This window comes from Citrus clementina, unplaced genomic scaffold (genome assembly GCF_000493195.1).
Source record: "Citrus clementina cultivar Clemenules unplaced genomic scaffold, Citrus_clementina_v1.0 scaffold_7, whole genome shotgun sequence".
Classification (NCBI taxonomy): Eukaryota; Viridiplantae; Streptophyta; class Magnoliopsida; order Sapindales; family Rutaceae; genus Citrus; species Citrus x clementina.
This window is the reverse complement of record NW_006262075.1, coordinates 1,628,407-1,649,757: the sequence shown is the minus strand read 5'-3', so window position 1 is coordinate 1,649,757 and position 21,351 is coordinate 1,628,407. Positions and strand designations below refer to the sequence as shown.

The window sequence follows — 21,351 nt, the reverse complement described above, 5'->3', positions numbered from 1 at the left end:
GTAAAATAAAGGTTCTACAGCAAATAATAGAGAAAACTCATATTGTAGCATAATGAATGCATACGCAGCTGAAGAAAATTAATATATAATTCCCATGGATGAAGTTCAACTATAAACAACAAGTAAAATTATATAAAGATCTAATGCATAAACTAGTGTAGCCATAACCGAAAATTCATAAGGATAATATTTAATTAGGAACTCCCACAACCATTATTAAAGAGCTATGAATTCACTCTCTTCAATTTCAAATTCACAAGTTAAAGAAGCTTCATTACATTACCAGCAAGAAAGATTATCAGTAAATAAGCAAGATAATGACCAAAATCATGTGGGTAATTTGTTTTTTAAAACCCTAATGCATATAACCCTAACAATTATGCACCATAAATTCTCATTATAAAGTAAAAAATAAGTGTAAATGTGGTTAATGACCTTTAGTTCGGTGAATTTTCAGTCTTTAATTCGGTGATTTTGTAGCCTTTAATGTGGTGGATGAACTTGCAGCAGCAGAACAGGCGTTGTGTTTGGTAGCTCGTGAAGGCAGATTTTGAAATTTGAAGAATTAAATTGGGGTAATTTTGTAATTACACATTGAAAAAGATATATAAAAAAAATTTTAAATTATGGGATGTAATTGGATAAATACCAAACCTTTAGGGTATAGCGGGGACAAATCCCTGTCTAATTTCGATAGCCCTATCCAACTTCCACTTCCAGACTTCCAGTTTCTCAGCAGACTCTCTCAGTCTCTCTCCTGCGCCTTCGATGGCGTCTTCTCTGTCGTCAATATTAAACCAACCACAATGCGCGCTTCTTCGCTTCAGAATACAGAAACGCTGCTGTTTTAGCCTGCGGTTCCTCTCTTCATATCCAGAGACTTCTCTCGATCCGCGTTGCGCTCGCCGTTTGACGACTCGTCAACTCAAGCGCAGCTTCTCTCTTAATCTATCTAGAAACTTCTCTCACTCTTCTCTTGACCTTCCTGATGGCCCCGGCCTCCACCACTTCATCGCCCAATCTTCTCTCACCGCCTCCCAGCCACTGGCTGAGTAAGTTCACTCGCATACGAAGAATCATTGATACATAGTATTTTGTACTGTTCGAGAGTTCTTTCATAGTTATTATTGTTAATTTTATTATCTTTCTTAACTTTATTTTTGTTGTTTCGTGATCTCGTTTCAATTACTAGTTTCCTCGATGTTAAAGCTTTATGCCGGAGGGTGATTATTGCTATATGACATATAATCTTACCCAACAGGGTAAGGAGGAGAGATGTAGAAGAAGAGTTAGAAATAGGATTGGATATATACATGCATATTTCTTGCGAACATTGGCTGTTTTATATTTGATTTTTTAATTTTTTGTTCTATCAAGCATTCGTTCACCGAGTCCATAATGTTTTACTTTTCGATGACTGAAGAGTTTGTGAAATAGAACTCTTAGCGTAAGTTTTCTCTTTTTTTCCCTCTTCAGTCTTGCCCCAGCTTCTGAGGTTTCGTCAGCGACTGGTTCTGAAGTACATTCACAAGGTCGTATCTATCAAGAGACATATGGTTGTCAAATGAATGTCAATGATATGGAGATTGTACTTTCCATAATGAAGAATGCTGGATATAGTGAAGTCATCAATGTTCCTGAGAATGCTGAGGTCATTTTTATTAACACCTGTGCTATAAGGGACTATGCAGAGCATAAAGTGTGGCAGAGGCTAAATTATTTTTGGTTTCTAAAGAGGGAATGGAAGAAAAATGTTGCAACAGGCAGGTCACAATCCAAGCACCCTCCGAAAATAGTTGTATTGGGATGTATGGCTGAGAGGTTAAAAGACAAGATACTGGATGCGGATAAGATGGTTGATGTTGTGTGTGGCCCTGATGCTTACAGAGACTTGCCACGTTTACTCGAAGAAGTAGACTATGGTCAAAAGGGGATCAACACTCTTCTTTCACTTGAGGAGACTTATGCTGATATTAGTCCTGTTCGAATCTCAAAAAATTCTGTTACTGCTTTTGTTTCAGTGATGAGAGTTGCAATAATATGTGCTCATTCTGCATTGTTCCTTTTACAAGAGGTAGAGAGCGATCACGTCCAGTGGAATCAATAGTTAAGGAGGTGGCAGAGCTTTGGAAAGAAGGCGTGAAGGAGGTAACACTTCTTGGTCAGAATGTGAACAGCTACAATGATACATCTGGGATGGAAAAAGAAGTTGAGCCAGGAGCTAATTGGAGGCTTAGTGAAGGTTTTAACAGCATGTGTAAAGTGAAAAAAATGGGTTTGCGCTTTGCTGATCTCTTGGATCGACTTTCCTTAGAGTTTCCTGAGATGAGATTCAGATATACATCCCCACATCCTAAAGATTTCCCAGATGAGTTGTTATATATAATGCGAGATAGGCCCAATGTTTGCAAATATATCCATTTGCCTGCACAAACGGGGAATAGCGCAGTACTTGAAAGAATGCGTCGGGGATATACCAGAGAGGCATACTTAGATCTTGTGCAAAAGATTAGACAAATTATTCCGGATGTGGGATTAAGTAGTGATTTCATATGTGGTAAGTGATTCTCTTGTTATTTTAATTTTATAGCGTCCTTTATACCCATAACTTGATTAGACAATTTCCTTTGAAAGATGAAGAAGACTTGTTCCATACATTAGTATTTCTGAGAAGTATTTGGGTGAATAAAAATATGTGAAAATGCTAGACTTGCATTTCATGGTCTTTGACTCCCTGCAATGTATTTTTTGGGCATAATTTAAGCTTTCTAGAAGTGATCAAGGCAACAATAGAGGTGATCTTTATATGCAACAATAGAGGTGATCTTTTTATGTAACAATAGAGGTGGTCTTTATATTTTTACTTAAGATGATGGAAGATTAGATTATTAATCGTAGTCAAATTTAATTCTATGAGAGCTTTTGAACTTAATGTTTTGGTAAATATTCAAGTCTTATTATTACTCGGGCTCTTGTAAAGGCTGTAGTAGTACTTGTCCTCCTAGCCCCATGCTTGTACCTGTATGTCTGCCCTCACAGACGGTTGTAGCTAGTAGTTTGGTTCATATATGTCACAAATCATGCTTTGTATTTATGTGTTAGGTTGTCGATATAATTGTTGCATCACATACATTATAATATTGAACATGCGCCATTTTTGTATGTAAATATCTAAATTTGTTTGATTGAATGGTAAATGAGTTCCTCCTTCAATCTGTTATGAGAAGCTATAATTTCTATCCTGACAATCCTTTTTAGAGTGTGGCGGCACATTTCATTGATGTTCAGGTGTTTGACGCTCAGGGAGATATAATTCCTGGCAGACACCCATTATTTATGGCCTCTTTTCTTGAATTTACTTCACTCTGAAAATTTTTACCAGTCAGTGGTGCTGCTAGCTAATTATCTGGATTTATGTCTGTAGGTTTTTGCGGAGAAACTGAGGAAGAACATGCAGATACACTAACCCTGATGAAAGCTGTTGGTTATGATATGGCATACATGTTTGCATACAGCATGAGGGAGAGAACTCATGCCCATAGAAACTATGTCGATGATGTTCCTGAGGAAGTTAAGCAGAGGAGACTTACAGAACTTATTGAAGCTTTTCGAGAGAGCACAGGTCAATGTTATGATTCCCAAGTTGGGACTGTCCAACTTGTATTGGTTGAAGGGCCTAACAAGAAAGCTCCAGATACAGAGCTTGTTGGCAAAAGTGATAGAGGACATAGAGTTGCATTTGTAAATCGGCCTTTGCTGGATAGAGATAATGTTATCAGTGATAAGCGGAACCCAGTTGCTGGTGATTACGTAGAAGTTCAAATTTTGATATCTACACGAGCATCGCTCTTTGGAGAGGCACTTGCAGTAACTAAATTAAGCACATTTTTCTACAGGAAAATGATGTTTGCCCCGGTCAAACCCCGAAACAATTGAAACGGCGTCGTTTTGGCACTTATTTTTCTCATTTTAATTTGCTGAGAAACGATGTCATTTTGGCTTGCATAAAGTGCAAAAACAGAACTTTTCCTCTTCGTTTTCTTCACCCAGCTGCTTCTTCCTTTCCTCTTCGTTGCTGCAGAACCCTTAGTAACACAAACATCATTTTCCTTGCCAACGTAAAGAGTGAAAAAAAACAGAACCAGCTGCTTCTTCCTTCCTCTTCGGTCTCTTAATCCAACTGCTTCTTCCTCTTTGTTCTCTTAACAGAAACATCATTTTCCTTGGAGGGTGTTCATGATGGGTACTTTCCGGTGCCGGAGTTCAAGTATAGATTAGTTTCATGTAGGTTAAGGAAGCTGTTGTCGGAAAATCTAAAGGAAGAGCCAGTTTGTTCTGGGTGATGTTGAATTAATCGATGGTCATTTAAGTGTTTTTGAGAGATAATTAATTGTATTTTCTCTAAGATTTGTTTACAGGGCAAGAGAGAATATTAATTAACTATCGTTATGTAATCAGTGATGTGATGATAAATCTATGTAGATAAAGAGAAATTAAAGGAACGGACAGAGATTGTGCTTAGATTTGAAATCTGTCATTCCAAAAGCTTCCCCTTTTTCTTTTTTCCATGGGTTCTTGCTGTTTGGTGAAACGAGAACGAAGACAAAGAAACAACTTGGTTCTATTGCTGCTTTTGTGATTTATCCAAGCAAAACGTCGTCGTTTCATAGCGAATAAAAACAAAAAAATTAATAGACGAAACGATGTCGTTTTAGCCAGTTTCGGGGTTTGACCCGGGATTTGACCCGGGGCAAACATCAGTGTTGTTTTCTACAATGTGGATAAAGAAGCTGTTGCCTGTGCAAGAAGTTGAAATCTTTCTGCCTTTGAACATGACCTGATATTTATTTTTCAGCTTTTTCAATGAAATTATCCCAAGATTGCGGTAAAAATTAAGTTTGATGTAAATGATGTGGTAGGTTGCCTCTCGCCGAGAAAAAGCATTGATCGTGACAAATTGGGGTTAAGGTTTCGAGAGGTCATTCAAATGCAGCTGCAACTTTGAAACCGCTTTAGTTGAGTCATTTAATTGATGAATTACAGGAATGATAATAATATTCTTTCTTCTCTCCCCTTCTGCTTGTGGTGTTTGTCTTAACGAAGTCCGAATTCATTACCAAACTTTGCCCACCGTTCAACATTTTTCTATGTATTAATGTGCCCGAAATTGTCTTTACCTTACCCGAAAGTAATCTATATTATATCTCTATACCGCACCCAAGCTGCCCCATCTGAAAAATTTGATCATATGGACTTCAATTGCTTGCTGTAGATCTTCGAAAGAATATAGTATTGACTATTGATATCGACTTGGAATCATGCGTGACATAATCAAATTCCCATTATTCTTTGACCCAAACGAAAATCATGATTGGAAAATCATCAATAACAACTGTAGAAGGCATGTGCCTACTGATACATCACAACGTGATTGTATTGTATGCATGGTTCATTACCCCATTTTTTTAATTAAAAAAATTGAAAAAGAAAAGCTGGTCAACACACCCAATGGGCCTTATTCTTACACAATATAACCCCACTCCACATTCACATGCGAGAATTGGTGTCGGACCACTTGCTTCAATTGCAAGCATGTCAAATGGCGCATGGCGGCATTCCATTTGATGTATAAGTGCGCAGTGCAGAGAAAGAAAGAAGTGTAAGATTGGTTGTTGGGTCATGTCTGACAACAGTAACAATGACATCAAAAGATGGTGTGCATATACAAACAAACGCAATGAACTAATGTGCATGAAAGAGAGAGAGTCGATGGTGGTAACTGTGAGGGGGAATTCTGAAGCATGATGAAGACAAGACGATGGCATTTTGGTTCGATTTGTTACAAATATGTACAATAATGCAAAAGTTGATCAACCAGAGAAAATAAAAATAAAAGAGGGAAAGGAAGGGGGACAGCTGCTGACGATGACAATTTCGGCGCCGTCCGCCTATGGCCTATGGGCTTCCCTTATACAAGTGGTCACCGCAAAATCCACCACTGTCGTTGGCTAGACCTCTCCTCTTCAATTTCCTTGTTTGTTTTCTTTTCCCTTATCACATGTTTAAGCTTGCAAATGTTTTTTCCATAAGGAAATGAGTGTTGAGATTCTGAGATCAATTATATTAGCTTGGAAGAAATTTAGCTAATGGAGATGCATCAGTTTGGCTGCTTCTCTCTCTCTCTTAAAAAATATAATTAAAATTTAAAATTCTGAATTTAATCCTGGCTGCATGCATGTATAGATGTTGCAATTTTTTAATATTAGCTTTTGAAGGCCGACCACACTTTAATTACATACATAGAGAAAGTAACAACTGGACATAGTTATCTTGACAAAGGATCGGGTATCATTTCATTCGTTGTCGAAAATTCTTTAGTTACTTGACAATAAAAATGAATTAAATTAGGAGATTTTCTCGTAACTGTTAATGTATCCAACATTAATTCTAGCAATGTACTTTAAAATTGGGGTCCATATTCCATTGAATATTTAAGGGCATGGAACACTCAACCAAATCCATTGTAATAAATGGGGGAGTGGACTGGGGACCTATCTAAATGAAATGAAGACAAAATGAACAAGCGTGGCTCATTTGGTGCACCCAATATGGCCACCTCATTTAATGATAGCGGTAAAAGCTCTAGATCTTCTGAATCTCTCACCCAACATGTATGTGTATATATTTAGACATGTATTTACATACCCAAATCTCATTACTTGCCTTCATTTCTTCCATTGACTCTCTCCCACTCACAAAGTTAAAAATATAAAGCTGCATGGACTAATGAGAAGCTCAAAAATTAAAGTTGCAGGTCCAGTGAGTTGAGTTGAGTTCCATCTGATGATGATGATCAGAATGGGATGGATTTTGATGGGTGTGATTACTATAATTTCTGGATGGTTTTGGTATAGGAAGAAGAAGCAAACAATGGAGAAGAATAGCGGTGGAGTTCCAAAAGGGAATTTGGGTTGGCCTTTCATTGGGGAAACTCTAGATTTCATTGCCTGTGGTTACACTTCTCGCCCTGTCAGCTTCATGGACAAACGCAAATCCCTGTAAAGCTTTTTTCTCATCTACAGTCACTCCATTTTTGCCTTTTAATATTTCATGCATCGAGGGCTTTTTTTCTTGCTATCATCTTTTTCCTCTCTTCTGCTCAACAGATATATTTATTGTATTTGTCTTATTGTTTAATCAATCTTCTACTTCCTTTCCTTCTTTTTTTTTTTTGGTTGGGTTTAACCTTAACTGAAGATGATGAAGGGGAAAAAAAGGAGTAAATTATCAAAAATTAATCTAGAAATTGTTATCTTAATTTATCTTAGATGATGAAAGCCCTAGAGTGAAAAATCTATAGCTCATCTCTAGATATTTATTTCGCTGTTATGATTAGACAATGATCGTGTAGCTATTGTCATGCTTCAACTATGGTGATTAATGTAATTACTAGCTTAAATATATATTTACTTCTACTTACTCGCAAAAATACATAGATGGGTAGCCAGACCATTTAGTCGAGCTTTAGACTTACAAAAAAATTATAATTTCGTTTAGGTAGTTATTTGATTATTAAACAATAAACTTGAATAAAGTATTTGTTGAGGAAACTTTAAAAAAAAAAAAGTCCTATACTTTTACACAATATAAAAAGAAACAAGTCCAGTCATGTTAATTTGTAGATTGCATAGATATAAATCGTCATAATTTTATTGGGTTACGTTTTTTAAGCATAATAGTATCATAAAATCTTATCATTCTTTTTTTAAGACGTTTTATACGTCAGTTTCAAAAAAAAAAAAACGTTATAAGTCCACCAAATGATGTTAAACAATATTAATCAGAAATCAGAAGGGAAGGATTAATAAAAATAAAAAAAATACACTTCCCCTTCTGTTCTGTCCCAAAGGATATATTTGATACCCTTTTCGCTGAAGAGTAGGGCAGCTTGATGTGCACTCCATTTGATTGGAGGCGATAAAGATGGTACAAGTAAAGAAGTTTGTGCTATAAAAATTAATCACCTTTAAGTAATTGTGAAGCCCTTTTATTCTCTTTTTGCTTTACATCTTTCTTTTTAGGTGTAATTTTTTTCAATATATATATATAATCCTTTTTATTCTTGAACTATTATCATTATGGTGATTAACTGCCATCCAAGAGCTTTAATGATGGCATTAATTGATAACAACACATTGAGAGAAAAAGAGCAGTTGCAAGAATTGAAAGCAAGTAAAAACGTACTCTGCTGTAAGCCGCAGTAACTAGTCTTTGGACATTGAAAGTCCTATTGCTTGTTCAGACAGTAACCACAGCCCTAGCTAGCTTCTGTCTCGGCTTTCCAATGAGACGACCGTTTCCTTTAACCCATCTTCATCGCTGACTGCGATCAATGATGATGATCAAAACTAGTAAAAAAAATTAAAACAGATTCTTCTTGTGTCTTCTTTTCTTCTTTTTTAAAAAAAGAAATTATTTTGTTAATTTTGTGTCTCTCTACACTCTGCAGGTACGGCAAGGTGTTTAAAACACACATATTGGGAACACCGATCATCGTGTCCACAGATCCGGATGTTAACAAAGTGGTTTTGCAAAACCATGGCAATGTTTTTGTCCCTTCTTATCCCAAATCAATAAGAGAATTACTTGGAAAGTTCTCAATTCTTCAAATGAATGGAGCCCTTCAAAAAAGATTGCATGCACACATAGCTGGCTTCCTCAGATCACCACTACTCAAAGCCACTATCACTAAACATATTGAAACTTCTGTCAGACTCACCTTGGCTTCGTGGACTAAACACTCCCATCTTACGATATACGTTCAAGACGAAACCAAAAAGGTCATTTCGATTTTAGTATATCATTCATTAACTAGTATCTGTTGCTGTGTGGCGACAATACTTATATATGATACATAATTTGCTTGGTTAATATATATATACTTTTCAGATAACATTTGAAGTTTTGGTAAAAGTATTGATGAGCGTTGGTCCCGGTGAAGATCTAAACTTTCTCAAGAAAGAATTTGAAGAATTCCTCAAAGGTTTAATTTGCTTGCCAATCAAATTTCCTGGGACGAGGCTATATAAATCCTTGAAGGTAACTATAATTAACGAGAAAAACAAAACAAAAAAACACAACACAAATGCCTCAGCCTTAGGGTTTCATATCATAACTAATGTTTATGCTTGTTCATGAATCATGCAGGCAAAGGAGAGATTGTTAAAGATGGTGAGAAAGATTGTAGAGGAGAGAAAACTGACTATGGAGGAGATATCAGACGAAAGGGGCGTAGCTAAAGATGCAGTGGACGTGCTGTTACGTGATAATGGTGAAGCAAATGAGAAGCAATCTTTATCGTTGGATTTCATCAGTTCGAATATAATAGAGATGATGATCCCGGGGGAAGAAACTGTCCCCATGGCAATGACCTTAGCTGTCAAATTCCTAACTGACAGCCCCGTTGCTCTTAAGCAACTTACGGTACGTGTACTACTACTACCACTCCTACCATAACAAGGTGTATTGATCTTTTTCTTTTTGGAATTTTTGATCCAACGGTTAGGATCATTTTCTTTCTGCGGCTGTAAGATGTCCGCTAATGCGTTTGACTTTTTGTTTAAAAAGTCCCTTTCGTTAGACACACGATTGGAAACACGATTGAGATGGAGAGTTCGTGTGTAAGGACCCACGATGCATCAATAATATTATGACATCTTCTGGCCGTGCGATTAAGATTGAACGGCTTTTAGGTGAGGACCACCTATTAATTCCGTGTCTTTGCGAGTTGCGACCATTGGCTGTCATATAGTCGTGTCGGTTTTTTGTCGTCTTTCGGTAGTCTTTCTTCTTCTGACCAGTTGATTTTATCATCATCATCATCATCTTAATTTAAATTAATAATAAGAAATAAATTTTCGGAGATAACGTTAGACAATGTTGAAAATCTAAAAAATTAAAGGAAGTCGTTTTAAAATTCAAATCATTAGATAAAACACATAAATTCATATTAAGATCTTGATAACAGTGTTATCAGCTAATAAGTATGTTTGATCATGCAATAATACATATGAAGTTTTATGTTTTAAACCGGTTTCTGAAAATTACAAGCAAAAACTGTTAGTGAAATAATCTCTTTCAAATTAACAAGTGCTTTTCTAAAGAAATTATATCTTTGATTTGTCGAATAAAGAATTAATATTTCTTAGAGTCGAGTCTACAGCTTAATTATTAGTTAAGGGAAGAGATGTATTATAGGAGTTGTGCACTATACAAGGCGGTGGTGACTGGTGAGCCTAAGTTCGTGTTCATTATCCTTCTTATGCGAAAAGCTAGAAGACCTGGTTCTAAATGAGGCACACGTATGAGAGCTTCCAGTACATTAATTAGGGTTAGAATTAGATTAGATTAATATGTATTAACATAACAACTGTAGCATAAGCAAGTAGTGTTAGGTGTAGAGAAGCATAAAGAAAAAAAACGAGAGAATTTTATCCTCTCTCTCTATCCACTCACTTTCTCTCTCTCTACTCTTTTCTTCTTTAATTCTCTCCTCCTTCTCTTTGCCAAGCATTTTTCGTGGCATAAAAAGAAGGCAGTGGTCACGGTGAAAAACTAGCCATTAAAAGTGGGTCTCACCCTTAAAGAGGCCAAACTTGTAGCTGTAACCTTTTGGATCTTGCGACTTTAATTAAGATATGCCGCGGAAAGTAGGTAGGTGATAATCATGGCCTTTCTTTAACTTTAAGCAGTTCTCTGCTCTGATATTTTGTTTGATCAGTTTTATGCAGAAGAACACACTTTGGTTACAGATTATCTTTCTTGTGTAAGACTTCGGTGCTAAATATATATAGTACTGTATGTAATGTCATTGTGATGATCAATAGGAAGAGAACATGGAATTGAAGAGGCAGAAGACCAAGTCCTGTGCTGGTTACAGTTGGACAGACTACATTTCTTTGCCATTCACTCAAAATGTACGTTCGATTGGAATAATTAAAGAGACGAAAAAACTTACAGTTTATAGCTAGCACAAATAGTATGTTTTTTTATATATAAATATGCACCAACATACACTCATACATGCTGATTTTACACCCTGCCCCCCCCCCCCCCCCCCCCCGCCCGCCCCACTAGGTGATCAATGAAACCCTTAGAATGGCAAATATCATTAATGGGGTTTGGAGGAAAGCTCTCAAGGATGTGGAAATCAAAGGTTTGTTCATTAAAATTGCCAGCGTGCACATGCAGAGTTTCTTTATTAACTTCACATGCTTGCTTGCTATTTATGGATAATTTGCAGGCCATTTGATTCCAAAAGGATGGTGTGTCCTTACGTCATTTCTATCTGTTCACATGGATGAAGAAAATTATGATAACCCTTACCAGTTTGATCCATGGAGATGGGAGGTAATGTGCAATATTATGTGACTTGTGAAGTGCAAGATTTTTCTCTCAAGTCATTGTCAAAAACGAAAGTTAATTCCTTTCCATTTCATTATTAATTAATTATCACTAGATACGTAGAAAGATTCACACGCATGAATCAGGGATGAATGTACATGCATGTTTTGTTTGTTGATTTGCAGAAAATGGGAGCTGCTATTAACAACAATATCTTTACACCTTTTGGTGGGGGTCAGCGACTGTGTCCTGGCTTTGAATTATCTCGGCTCGAAATATCGATCTTCCTTCACCATCTTGTCACGACTTATGAGTAGTGATCTTTTGCATCCTGATCTTCCTTTTTATTAATTGGATGGCGTTATCAGAAGCCAACAGTTAAACCAGACTGTACTACAGTGGAAGTTGGGCAGTTAAATTGACCATTCTTTATTTGATTTTGATCCTATTTCTTCAGATGGGAGGCTGAAAACGACGACATTGTTTACTTTCCAACCGTCAAGTTGAAGAAGAGGCTGCCAATCAAAGTGATGAATTACCGTTAGATTTATCTTGCATGGTCCCCATCAAAAAGGAAAACGTGTACACGCTACTGATAACAAAAGTATATCAATCGATCACGATCGGAGGACTTATCCATGAGGGGGCATGCATGTCTATTTTCTCTGTTCTATTTTATACTACATGTAAAGCAAAGCGCTTGCTAAGAGATGGACTCCTTTCTTTAACAGAGAGATACATCATACATGAGGATATGGCTCTTTAATATATTGTTGGTTCTGGCGTCACCATCTGTTTTTCACATGGCGTGGCAGATGGCTCAAGGAAGGATCCTTGGGCCCCGTTTTCTATGCAAGCTCTTTAATCAATCGAAATTGAAATTCGTGCGGATGCGAGTTGGAACCTTTGGAATTTAACTGTAGTCTGATCTCCATCCATTTAAATTTTTATTTGTTTGATTTGACAATAACGTTTGTGGTGGGTTGCGAGTGGTTGGCAAAGGTCATATATGGCCTAGCCTCGGGGTGATTTGATCAAACACAAGGCCACATGCTTCACTTTAGCACCCCCTTCAATAATTTTGAGTCGGTGGAGCGCTATAGTACAACTTTTGTCCGGTGGCAATCACAGTAAGTACGAGCTTGTCCAATATCATCTTGGCATGCAGTACCGCATCTATTAGGTGCTTTGCCTTTTGCAATAGCTACAATGGGAAATATTTAAAGAAGATTCATGCCTAATTAACAGTACTTCTCTACTATTAGAAAGTAGATACTACAATTGCGTGCTTTCGACTTCTGTTAGCTACAAGGTTAGGACGGCAAATGGCTACGCATAATTGAAGTAAAAGATAATGCTGACTCGAAAGTATTTAAGCTTTGCGGCTTCAAATATCTAATCACATTCACGAGACTTTTCCACAAACTTTTTGCTTTTTTACTTCTGGAAGGTTATATTGAGATTACCGCAGAAACTATTTAACGCAAGGGGTCAATCCAATTAATTTCTTCCTACATTATAAGAACTTTTGCAGATGATCCATAGATTGATTTAAAAATTATGGGCCTGTGCTGGATAGAAATGGATTCCACGACGGAAGTTTACCGGTGTTGTTAAAGCAGACTTCAACATGACATGACAGATCTCAATTCTCAGATGTGCTACAGCTCACTTCATGTTCTCACAAGGCACCGTGATTGTATTACCAGCATCAATCATATCTAACACTCTTATTGGGGCACGTTTCATAAGTCACATTGTACTAAACTCCATTTCATATGTCGGAATGTATGAGCCTGGTTTAATTGGATTGGATAAGATATAATATGAAGAACTATATTTAGTTTTGGGGTGATGCTATCTTACATTTCATATAAGGTATAATTATTTCTACTGACTGTGGGCTCAAGTGGGACTCACGGCTCAATTTGTGAGATGCTAAATCTTACATGAAATATAAGATAACCAAATTCTTAATTATGTCTATTGAATTGTGTTTTACGCAGCACATTGTTTGATTCAATTGATTGAATTAACTTAGCAGAAATTAAATATAATAATACTAATTTATTAATTATTAGATGTTTAAATTAGTAAATAAAAGTGTAATATTTTATGTGTGACATATCATTTATAAATGAATCATATAGATGACGTGTCACACATATTTACAATAATTGGATGATAAACAGTTTATATATTCAAAATTTAGAATATATGTTGTAAGATTTTAACTCTGAAGTGAAAATTGAATAATGTATTGTGAGCAAAACTATGGTGCAACTGTGGTACCATACCACAGTTGCATCCAGCCGTTAGATCCAACTACAGTTGTTACCATAAGTTTGATCTAACGGATGGAAGCAACTGTGATATGGTACCACAATTGCACCATAGCTGGACCCATGTATTGTTTTATTGTTTATAACTTCATCATGTAGATGATATCACGCACAATTTACCGCACGTGAATGACATTTCAATTATAATTTTAGTACGTTGATGATGCGTTAAAACTTTAACGCTAAAGTAAAATTATATGACATGCATGTCGTCTATAACTTATTATATAGATGAAATGTTGAAAAAGTTTAACAAAATTGTATGATACATCTTTTTATTTTCAGCACAAAAATGACATAATGTATCATTAACGGGGGATACTGAGTGAATTAGTTTTAAAATGTTTTATTATTGACTTATTGGATTTTCTTTTTGAATAGATTAATTGGGTGGATTATTTAAATAAGGTTAACCTAAGTTTAATTATTATATATTAGTAAATATTAATAAAATGTTATATCTAATATTAAACAATTCCTATGATAAAAATGTAATAAAATGTAACACTTCAATAATTTTTTTATCTGATTTATAATTTTTATAGAGAAATAAATTTAATATTAAAGTTTTATTTCAACAATATAACGCCAGATTTGTAAAGAAGACAGAAGAAAAAAGAAGAAAACTCCACAATCTCTCTCTCTCTCTCTCTTTATTTTATTTTAACTTTTTTCCCTATTTTTTTTTCGTAATCTCTGTTTCTCTCTCTTTTTTTTTTTTCCTTTTCCTTTTCCCCTATTGTTCTTCATCTTCTCTTTCCTTCTTCTTCTTCTTTATTTCTTGTCCGTCTTCTTCTCCTCCATTTCGTCATATAAAAAATTATTGCTTTATAAAAATTATAAATTAACTAATAAGGACAAAATTGTCAATTTAATTTTCAGTATCCAAATTTGTTAATTTTAATGACAAACTTAACAGAGTTCATATTATTTTTAAAACATTTATCGGTTTTTTGATAAATGTTGAAACAAGTGTCACATAGATAACATTAAATAATGTCAAAACAATAAACTCTAAATAAGCAACCAAATTAAGCTAATATATAAAATTAATTAAAAAGTTCCTAAATATTATAAATTTTAATATAAATATGATCTTTTCAATTTCTTGCTCTTTAGAAAATTCAACCTCACATTTTGTTTCTTGTAGTCTCTAGTAACACCTTCGCGTGGGTAAGGATTAATTTTCAAAATAAATATTCGATGTAGACAACGAACTTTGAATTTTCTAACTTTTGTAACAATGTCCATCCAATCACACTATAATAGCATAAAATAAGTTTTTCAATCAACAATTTCTCTAACATTACATTATCGTATTGTTCATGCAAAATTTCAATACCGTTGTGGAAAACGACTTCTCATAATCTACTAACTGTTAAAAAATATCACAACAACCTTTTTGTCTTTTTTAGGGAAATCAAGGGAATCATATGAGATTGTATCAACGAGTGATTCTCTTTGCACGATAAGATCAAAAGAAGTCGGAGGAAACTCATGTTTCACAAAATTAATGTCAAAATATTTTTGTACTAGAGCACATTACTATGCATCTTTGAAAAACAGAAAACAATAAATAATACAACATTTAGAATACTTCAGTTAATTGGCGATGTCAAAGGTGGCGCTAATTTGAAACAAAGGGTGTTTTCACTATCACCTCTTGTTCGAAACCATGGGCCGACGCCGATCTGAGCTCAATTGGTAATAAGGCTTTGCTGATCAACTGTAATATGTCCATTATATATTAAAATAAATACTCATAATTTTCCCGTTAAAAAAAATAAATTAATGCACAACAAACCAAAAAAAAAAAAAGGGCGCAAAAGAGGTAAACAGGTCATTTAAGTTTTAATGACAGCACCGTTGCAGCCACCTCATCGCAAAATTTTCACCAGTGACAAGTGTGGCAACACCAGATTTTGAAGCATTTTCAACGACTCTCTCCAGTTGACATAAATAAATGCCTGATACATGGAAATTCAACCAAAAAAGAAAGAAAGAAAGAAAAACTTTAACACCAGCTTTCGTGTTTGATATCAGCATTTGTTAGCGAAAATATACCATTATGATCAAATCGGAAGGCTCAATTGAAACCTTATGGCTAGCTCATAGAGAAAGTGGCTCTATAGACTCTTTCCAATTAGCGACAATGTCTTGACGTTTTTAGCCGAAAATGGAACACCAATTTAACGAGAGGATGTTTGTAAGCCGCAAAAATCCATTAACAAGTCAGAAAGAACAAAAATGATAAGTTGTCAAAGTACGCCCCAAAAAAAAAGCGCAGCGCTGCCTCATTCGCTTTTTCTCGTTTCTTTTTTTTGACGCTCCCTTCATTAGAATTAGTAGGACTAATCGGCTATCCTGCAAATTATTTTCTTTTTCGCAATTACAAAAACCTAAATTAAATCAAATGTAAATTAAAAGCTTAAGGGAATAATTAGCTGGAGGACGCAAGCTGGCTCTTTTACGGCGAGGCTTGTCAACTGTTCTCCGCTCTGGAAATCGAGTATCAGTTAGGCTGTAGAAATTGCTGGAAATCGAGATCCATGGAGATTGGCGGGTTCAAAGAAGTTGAAAATCGGTTTTTAATAACGTATAGGAGTAGAAAAGGGGTGTCGCATGGAAGTTGATATTAGGGTTCTTGACAGGGGTCGAATAATGCATTTTGGGCTCCCAATCCCATTTGTTAACAGTCTTTGAATCTTCTTCCTGTTTGATGATAATGGCTGCCTATCAGTTTTCAGTATCATGTTATATAGTTACAATACAGAGTGGTTTTTAGAGAAGTTTTTTTTTTTTTTTTGAGAAAATATTCGATTTTAGTAGAATAGACACCCAATTATGAATGAAGTAACAAAAGTTACATAACACTAATGCTTGAAAATGCAACTTTTTAAGTAAAAATGCCTCAGTGGCCGGTGTTTTAGTTTTAGAGTTCAGCGTTAGAAAGGCTGTGTTAGTAATCCAGTTCAAACCTAACCCCAAAAAATTGGAAAAAAAAAATCGACTCCACTGGGGATCGAACCCAGAATCTCTGGTTCCGTAGACCAGCGCCTTATCCATTGGGCCATGGAGTCAATTTTGAATTTCAAATTTATCAATAATTTATTATAATACTAACATCCCAACAACAAAAACCGCGGTCAAATCTCCTAACCGTGAATCTTTAAGAAATTTCTCCATAACATAGTGCACCAATCAGTTCACTAATTTCGTAGAGTGAGGGATGTTAGTAATCAACATGCACATAACACTCACCAAAGCATTTTTACTTCCACCTTTCATTCACTACTTAGATAAGAATAAATATTTTGTTCGCTTCAAAACTTTGATCAAATAAGACTAACGAAAGAAAAGTTAAACAAAAGGAAACTGTTGCTGTGAACTGTATGCAGCAGCAGCAGCAGCAGCTGCATCGTCCGCATTATTTGGCACTGTTTTGTCGTGAAAGTAAATTCCAACTTGATTAAACAAGGAAAGCAAATGCAGCAACTCCTCGTTAGACAGCTTGCAAGGCCTCTTATCCTCAAACGCCGCAGATTTTAGAACCTGGGTAATCTTTTCCTTAAACAAGCTCATTTCCATTTCTGAGCAAGAAGATGAACACAAGTCGTCAACACCACTCGCCTCCTCATCATCGTCATCTTCCCCAGAATGACAACCATCATCACTTACAAAATTTTCGGTATTCGGACCCTTCTGTTTGGACAATCTCAAGAGCTCGATCACTTTCTTCTTCTGCTTAAACGTCGCGCCAAGTGTTTTGTTTTTCTTGCTAAAACAAGTCCTAGTAAAAGCCCGCCATTCATCAAGATTCACATCCGGTATTTCAGCTTTTGGCCTGATTATTACAACAGATGAATCAACTTTCGGGCAAGGAAGAAAGTCCCTCTTGCTTACATCCATAACAAACTCCACATCAGCCACCAACTTAACATTCACAGCCAATCTGTTAAACTCAGAGTCACCAGGACTCGCCAACAACCTCCTTGCAAACTCCTTTTGAAGAAGAAGCGTCGCGCTCCTAAACGACTTCGTTCCATACACTAATTTAGCCACAAGAGGAGAAGATATTCCATAAGGAATGTTCGCCACGACAAGATCAAATTGGGGAAACTCGGTCTTCAATGCATCTTTACTTATAACCTGCAATATCCAATGTGTATACAATAAAAAAGAACATCTACTTTAATAGCTCGTGATTTTCTGTGAGGCAATACATCGAATGGTTAACTTACATTGAGCCGATCATGAAACCCGCTATCAGCTGCCCGTCTGTTGAGAATTTCAACCATTCTCTCGTCGATTTCAATTGCGTGAACCTTTTTGGAAACTTCAAGAAGCTTGAGAGTGAGATTTCCGGTACCGGGTCCGATTTCTAAGACGGTGTCGTCTGGGTTAATGCTAGATTTTCGAACAATAGAGTCGAGGACTCGTTGGTTGGTGAGGATGTGTTGGCCCTTGCTTTTGTGGAAAAATATGTAATCTTCTTGATGTTTAATTGGGCTATGGATCTTTTTGTCATCGTCTTTGTTTTTGTGAGTGCATCGATTACTTGGCTTTGTACCAAGTTGTCTGACAGCTCGTTGCTGCTGGTAAAGGTAAATGAATCGAGTCAGAGACAGTGGAGTTGATCTTGTCTTGCGAAGCATCGAATTTTCATACACTTCACAACGTCAAAAGTTTTTCAAGTACGATTTTGAATGCACGCACGACCTACCAGAGATCGATAGAGATTGTGAGACAAATTATCGACTTTCCCCAACAGTTTGGCGCCAAAATGTTGGGATATCAATAAGGGCTTTTGCACGGCTAAAAGGTTTGAAGATAGGGAAAATGAATATTGGGCCGACTCTGATGGGCTGGGGCTTCATTTTAATTTGACCACTCAGTTTGTTACATCAGCCCGCTTTTTATTTGAAGGCCTTCGGCCGTCTTCCACTACTTCTTCGTCATCAAACAAAATCCTTGATACCCTCCTCGTCAACCATCTTGAAAATGAGAGATTAAAAGAATAGCTTGAGAAGAAAAATGGATGAAAAGCGCTTTGGTAGGCAAAAAAAGTTGCAGTGAGTTTCATAGATTTGACTTTTGAGAAATGAGGAAGAGAAACAAATTAAATGCAAAAGAAAATCATAGGCCAACTCTTGGAGGAAGGTTCAAGTTTTCGGGACAGATCTTTTGCATGATCGCCTTCTGACAATGTTGCTCGTAAAAGATTGTCTGTCGATGAAGATGTCCAATGTAATGAATCAAATGATCAACGACCAAGAGATTCTTTTCTTCACAATCTTGAAGCATAATCTGAATGAATGCAGTGACAAATATTCAAGTACGAATAAGCACATCTTTGGAAATCAGCAATAAGAGCTGTAAAAAGAATAAAAAAAGTATCGCGTAAACTCCAAAACAAAATAGACAAAAGTGAAAAATAATAATAATAATAATAATAATAAATTATTCAACTCACTAAAAAGTGAAAATGTTGTTATAACTTTGTTATTTGGCAAACTAATTGAATTATCCGCTTGCGCTAGGTTCTCATATCTTATTAAACAATGATTGTCAAATGTTTTAATTACTATATGATTAGAAATTCTGATTAATAACTATAGTAGGAGATAAATTTTGGGCTCTTGCAAAACCTGAACATTCATATACGTTAATAAGTAATGTAAAATATAAGAATAGTATAGATCTTATGCAAATGACATTATATGTATGGTGTATTTACCAATTCAACTATCTCTTGGTTAAAATCAAACCTTAAGCTTTAGGTATAGTTAATGGTAAATAAAATTGATAAATATTAGGGGGGTAAAAAGTAACCATTAACAGATTGACATGATATTAATGAGTTTTGAGGGTGACGAAGCTTTCTCTCGATTTGGGCTTTGAGAAACTCTTATGGTATTTGTGGACCAGAAAATCATGGGTTTAAAGTGGACCAGAAACTGAAACGTGCAATGACTTTTGCCTCCATAATAAGAAGAATGCATGCCGACGGATATTTGATTACATTTGAATTGATAGATCCCCACACATTCAACCACATGCAGTTATCCAAATACTTTTACCAAAAACAACACATTATGATTAGAGTATGGAACAACTAATTATTGTTTCTTGCTTAGTTCTGAAGTTAGAGCTATTTACATGTGACCTAAATCAATGTTGCGAGTAATTAGACAATTGTTTCATGCTAAATCATTGTGTGATTCATCTAATTAAATTTTATATTACTAATTCTGGGATGCATCAGTCAATATTTCAATTCCTTTTGTTTCTGGGTGCTAACCTTTTGGATTACAATTTACAAAAGAAACATAACCCAGAACATGGCGATATATATCAGGGAGCTAGACCAGGACAATCTTATATGACGGGCGAAATTATGTTAACCTTTTAAATAACAAAATTAAACAGAATTATGTCAGGGCTCTTAATCCGCCTAGTTAAGCAGGACATTAAAAAAGATGATCTGATTTTTGGTTTTATTGGTTCAAGTGATTATTCGAATGAACTATCAGTTTTATTTCTTAGCGATGAGGCATTTCTTCCTGTTATTAAATGAAACCAATGAGTTTTATCAGAATTTAATGTAACTCTTCTGCTTTCAAACGTTCGAGTCGACTTGATATAACTATGAATTGAAGTACTCCGAAACAATCAGATACTAATTTAGGCTTAAAGAAAATGAAAAAGAAAAACCCGGACACATTTTCTTAAATTGCTTTTAGCAAGGCCCTCAAAATGGCAGGCAAGTACCGTCTGCTGTCGTAACCTGTAATGGCACAAATTAATTAAGGTCTTATTTGATATTGGAATACTTTAATTTTTAAATTATAATTACTGTAAAAAAATAAATTTTCTATGATAATTTATAATAAATATAAATTTTGACAAGATTATTAAAAATATAATAAATTTTCTATGATATAAGTAAAAAATTATATCAACATAACTTTCAAAATACAATAGTTAATATTTAACAAATATTTTAGTGCCATAACTTTTAAGCTTCTACTGTCCGACCGCAATTTTAAATGCAACATGATTAAACTTTTTTTAGTTTACCGTTATTATTGGCGGCAAATTGGCGTTATAGCAACGGTTTTATTCAAGTTAATCATTTGGATTTAGAGAATTGGAAGAGTGATGGTCCCTCAAAAAGGAAAAGAAAGCAAAAGGATTGCAGAATCCAATCTGCTTTATCGGTGTGGTATGGTTGAAGGAATAAAAAGGGAGAAACTAGTGGTGACGAAGAGGAGAAAAGCAAAAGATTTTGTGATATAATTATGCCATGGAACCCTGAGACTGAAAATGATAAAAAAAAAGAGCCAACACATTGGCCCCCAAAGTGTGAAGAAACTCACCCGTCGCGTATGGATAATCATGAGCATAAAAGGTACATTATATGAGTAAATCTTTATCTTACGTTATGTAATGAAGCATTGGCATCCAATAATCTTGATGAATCAAATTCCTCCACTTTTCATGGCTTTTCTTTTATGGGGGTTTTTTTTTTTTTTTTGGTACAACGTCCTTAATTAATTTCATGGCTTTAACGGTAATTACAGACATGTGCTAGTTAATCATTATA

General features: G+C 35.5%; 3 protein-coding genes and 1 non-coding gene across 4 annotated transcripts; 2 read left to right on the top strand and 2 right to left on the bottom strand.

Moving 5' to 3' along the window:
- Nucleotides 1-680: 680 nt before the first annotated feature.
- On the top strand, nucleotides 681-5,036 carry LOC18037869 (CDK5RAP1-like protein). The gene is given in 5 exon segments (XM_024181306.1): nucleotides 681-1,052; nucleotides 1,477-2,027; nucleotides 2,030-2,557; nucleotides 3,425-3,895; nucleotides 4,776-5,036. Coding segments are annotated over 5 exon segments (1,872 nt in total). The 5' UTR covers nucleotides 681-768; the 3' UTR covers nucleotides 4,814-5,036.
- A 1,663-nt stretch (nucleotides 5,037-6,699) lies between these two features.
- Nucleotides 6,700-12,643, top strand: LOC18037868 (3-epi-6-deoxocathasterone 23-monooxygenase). Its single transcript, XM_006425532.2, has 9 exons — nucleotides 6,700-7,058; nucleotides 8,510-8,840; nucleotides 8,950-9,099; nucleotides 9,208-9,483; nucleotides 10,887-10,976; nucleotides 11,137-11,215; nucleotides 11,303-11,409; nucleotides 11,589-11,716; nucleotides 11,861-12,643. Exons 1-9 carry the CDS (start codon nucleotides 6,844-6,846, stop codon nucleotides 11,946-11,948), a joined length of 1,464 nt encoding a protein of 487 aa, XP_006425595.1. The 5' UTR covers nucleotides 6,700-6,843; the 3' UTR covers nucleotides 11,949-12,643.
- A 4,109-nt stretch (nucleotides 12,644-16,752) lies between these two features.
- On the bottom strand, nucleotides 16,753-16,825 carry TRNAR-ACG. The gene has a single exon. It is a non-coding gene; the product is annotated as a tRNA-Arg (tRNA).
- Nucleotides 16,826-17,105: 280 nt separating this feature from the next.
- On the bottom strand, nucleotides 17,106-18,514 carry LOC18036137 (ribosomal RNA small subunit methyltransferase, mitochondrial). Its single transcript, XM_006425531.2, has 2 exons — nucleotides 17,987-18,514; nucleotides 17,106-17,894 (listed from the first exon to the last, which is right to left on the bottom strand). The coding sequence occupies exons 1-2, from the start codon at nucleotides 18,398-18,400 to the stop codon at nucleotides 17,106-17,108; spliced, it is 1,203 nt and encodes a 400-aa protein (XP_006425594.2). The 5' UTR covers nucleotides 18,401-18,514.
- Nucleotides 18,515-21,351: the final 2,837 nt, after the last annotated feature.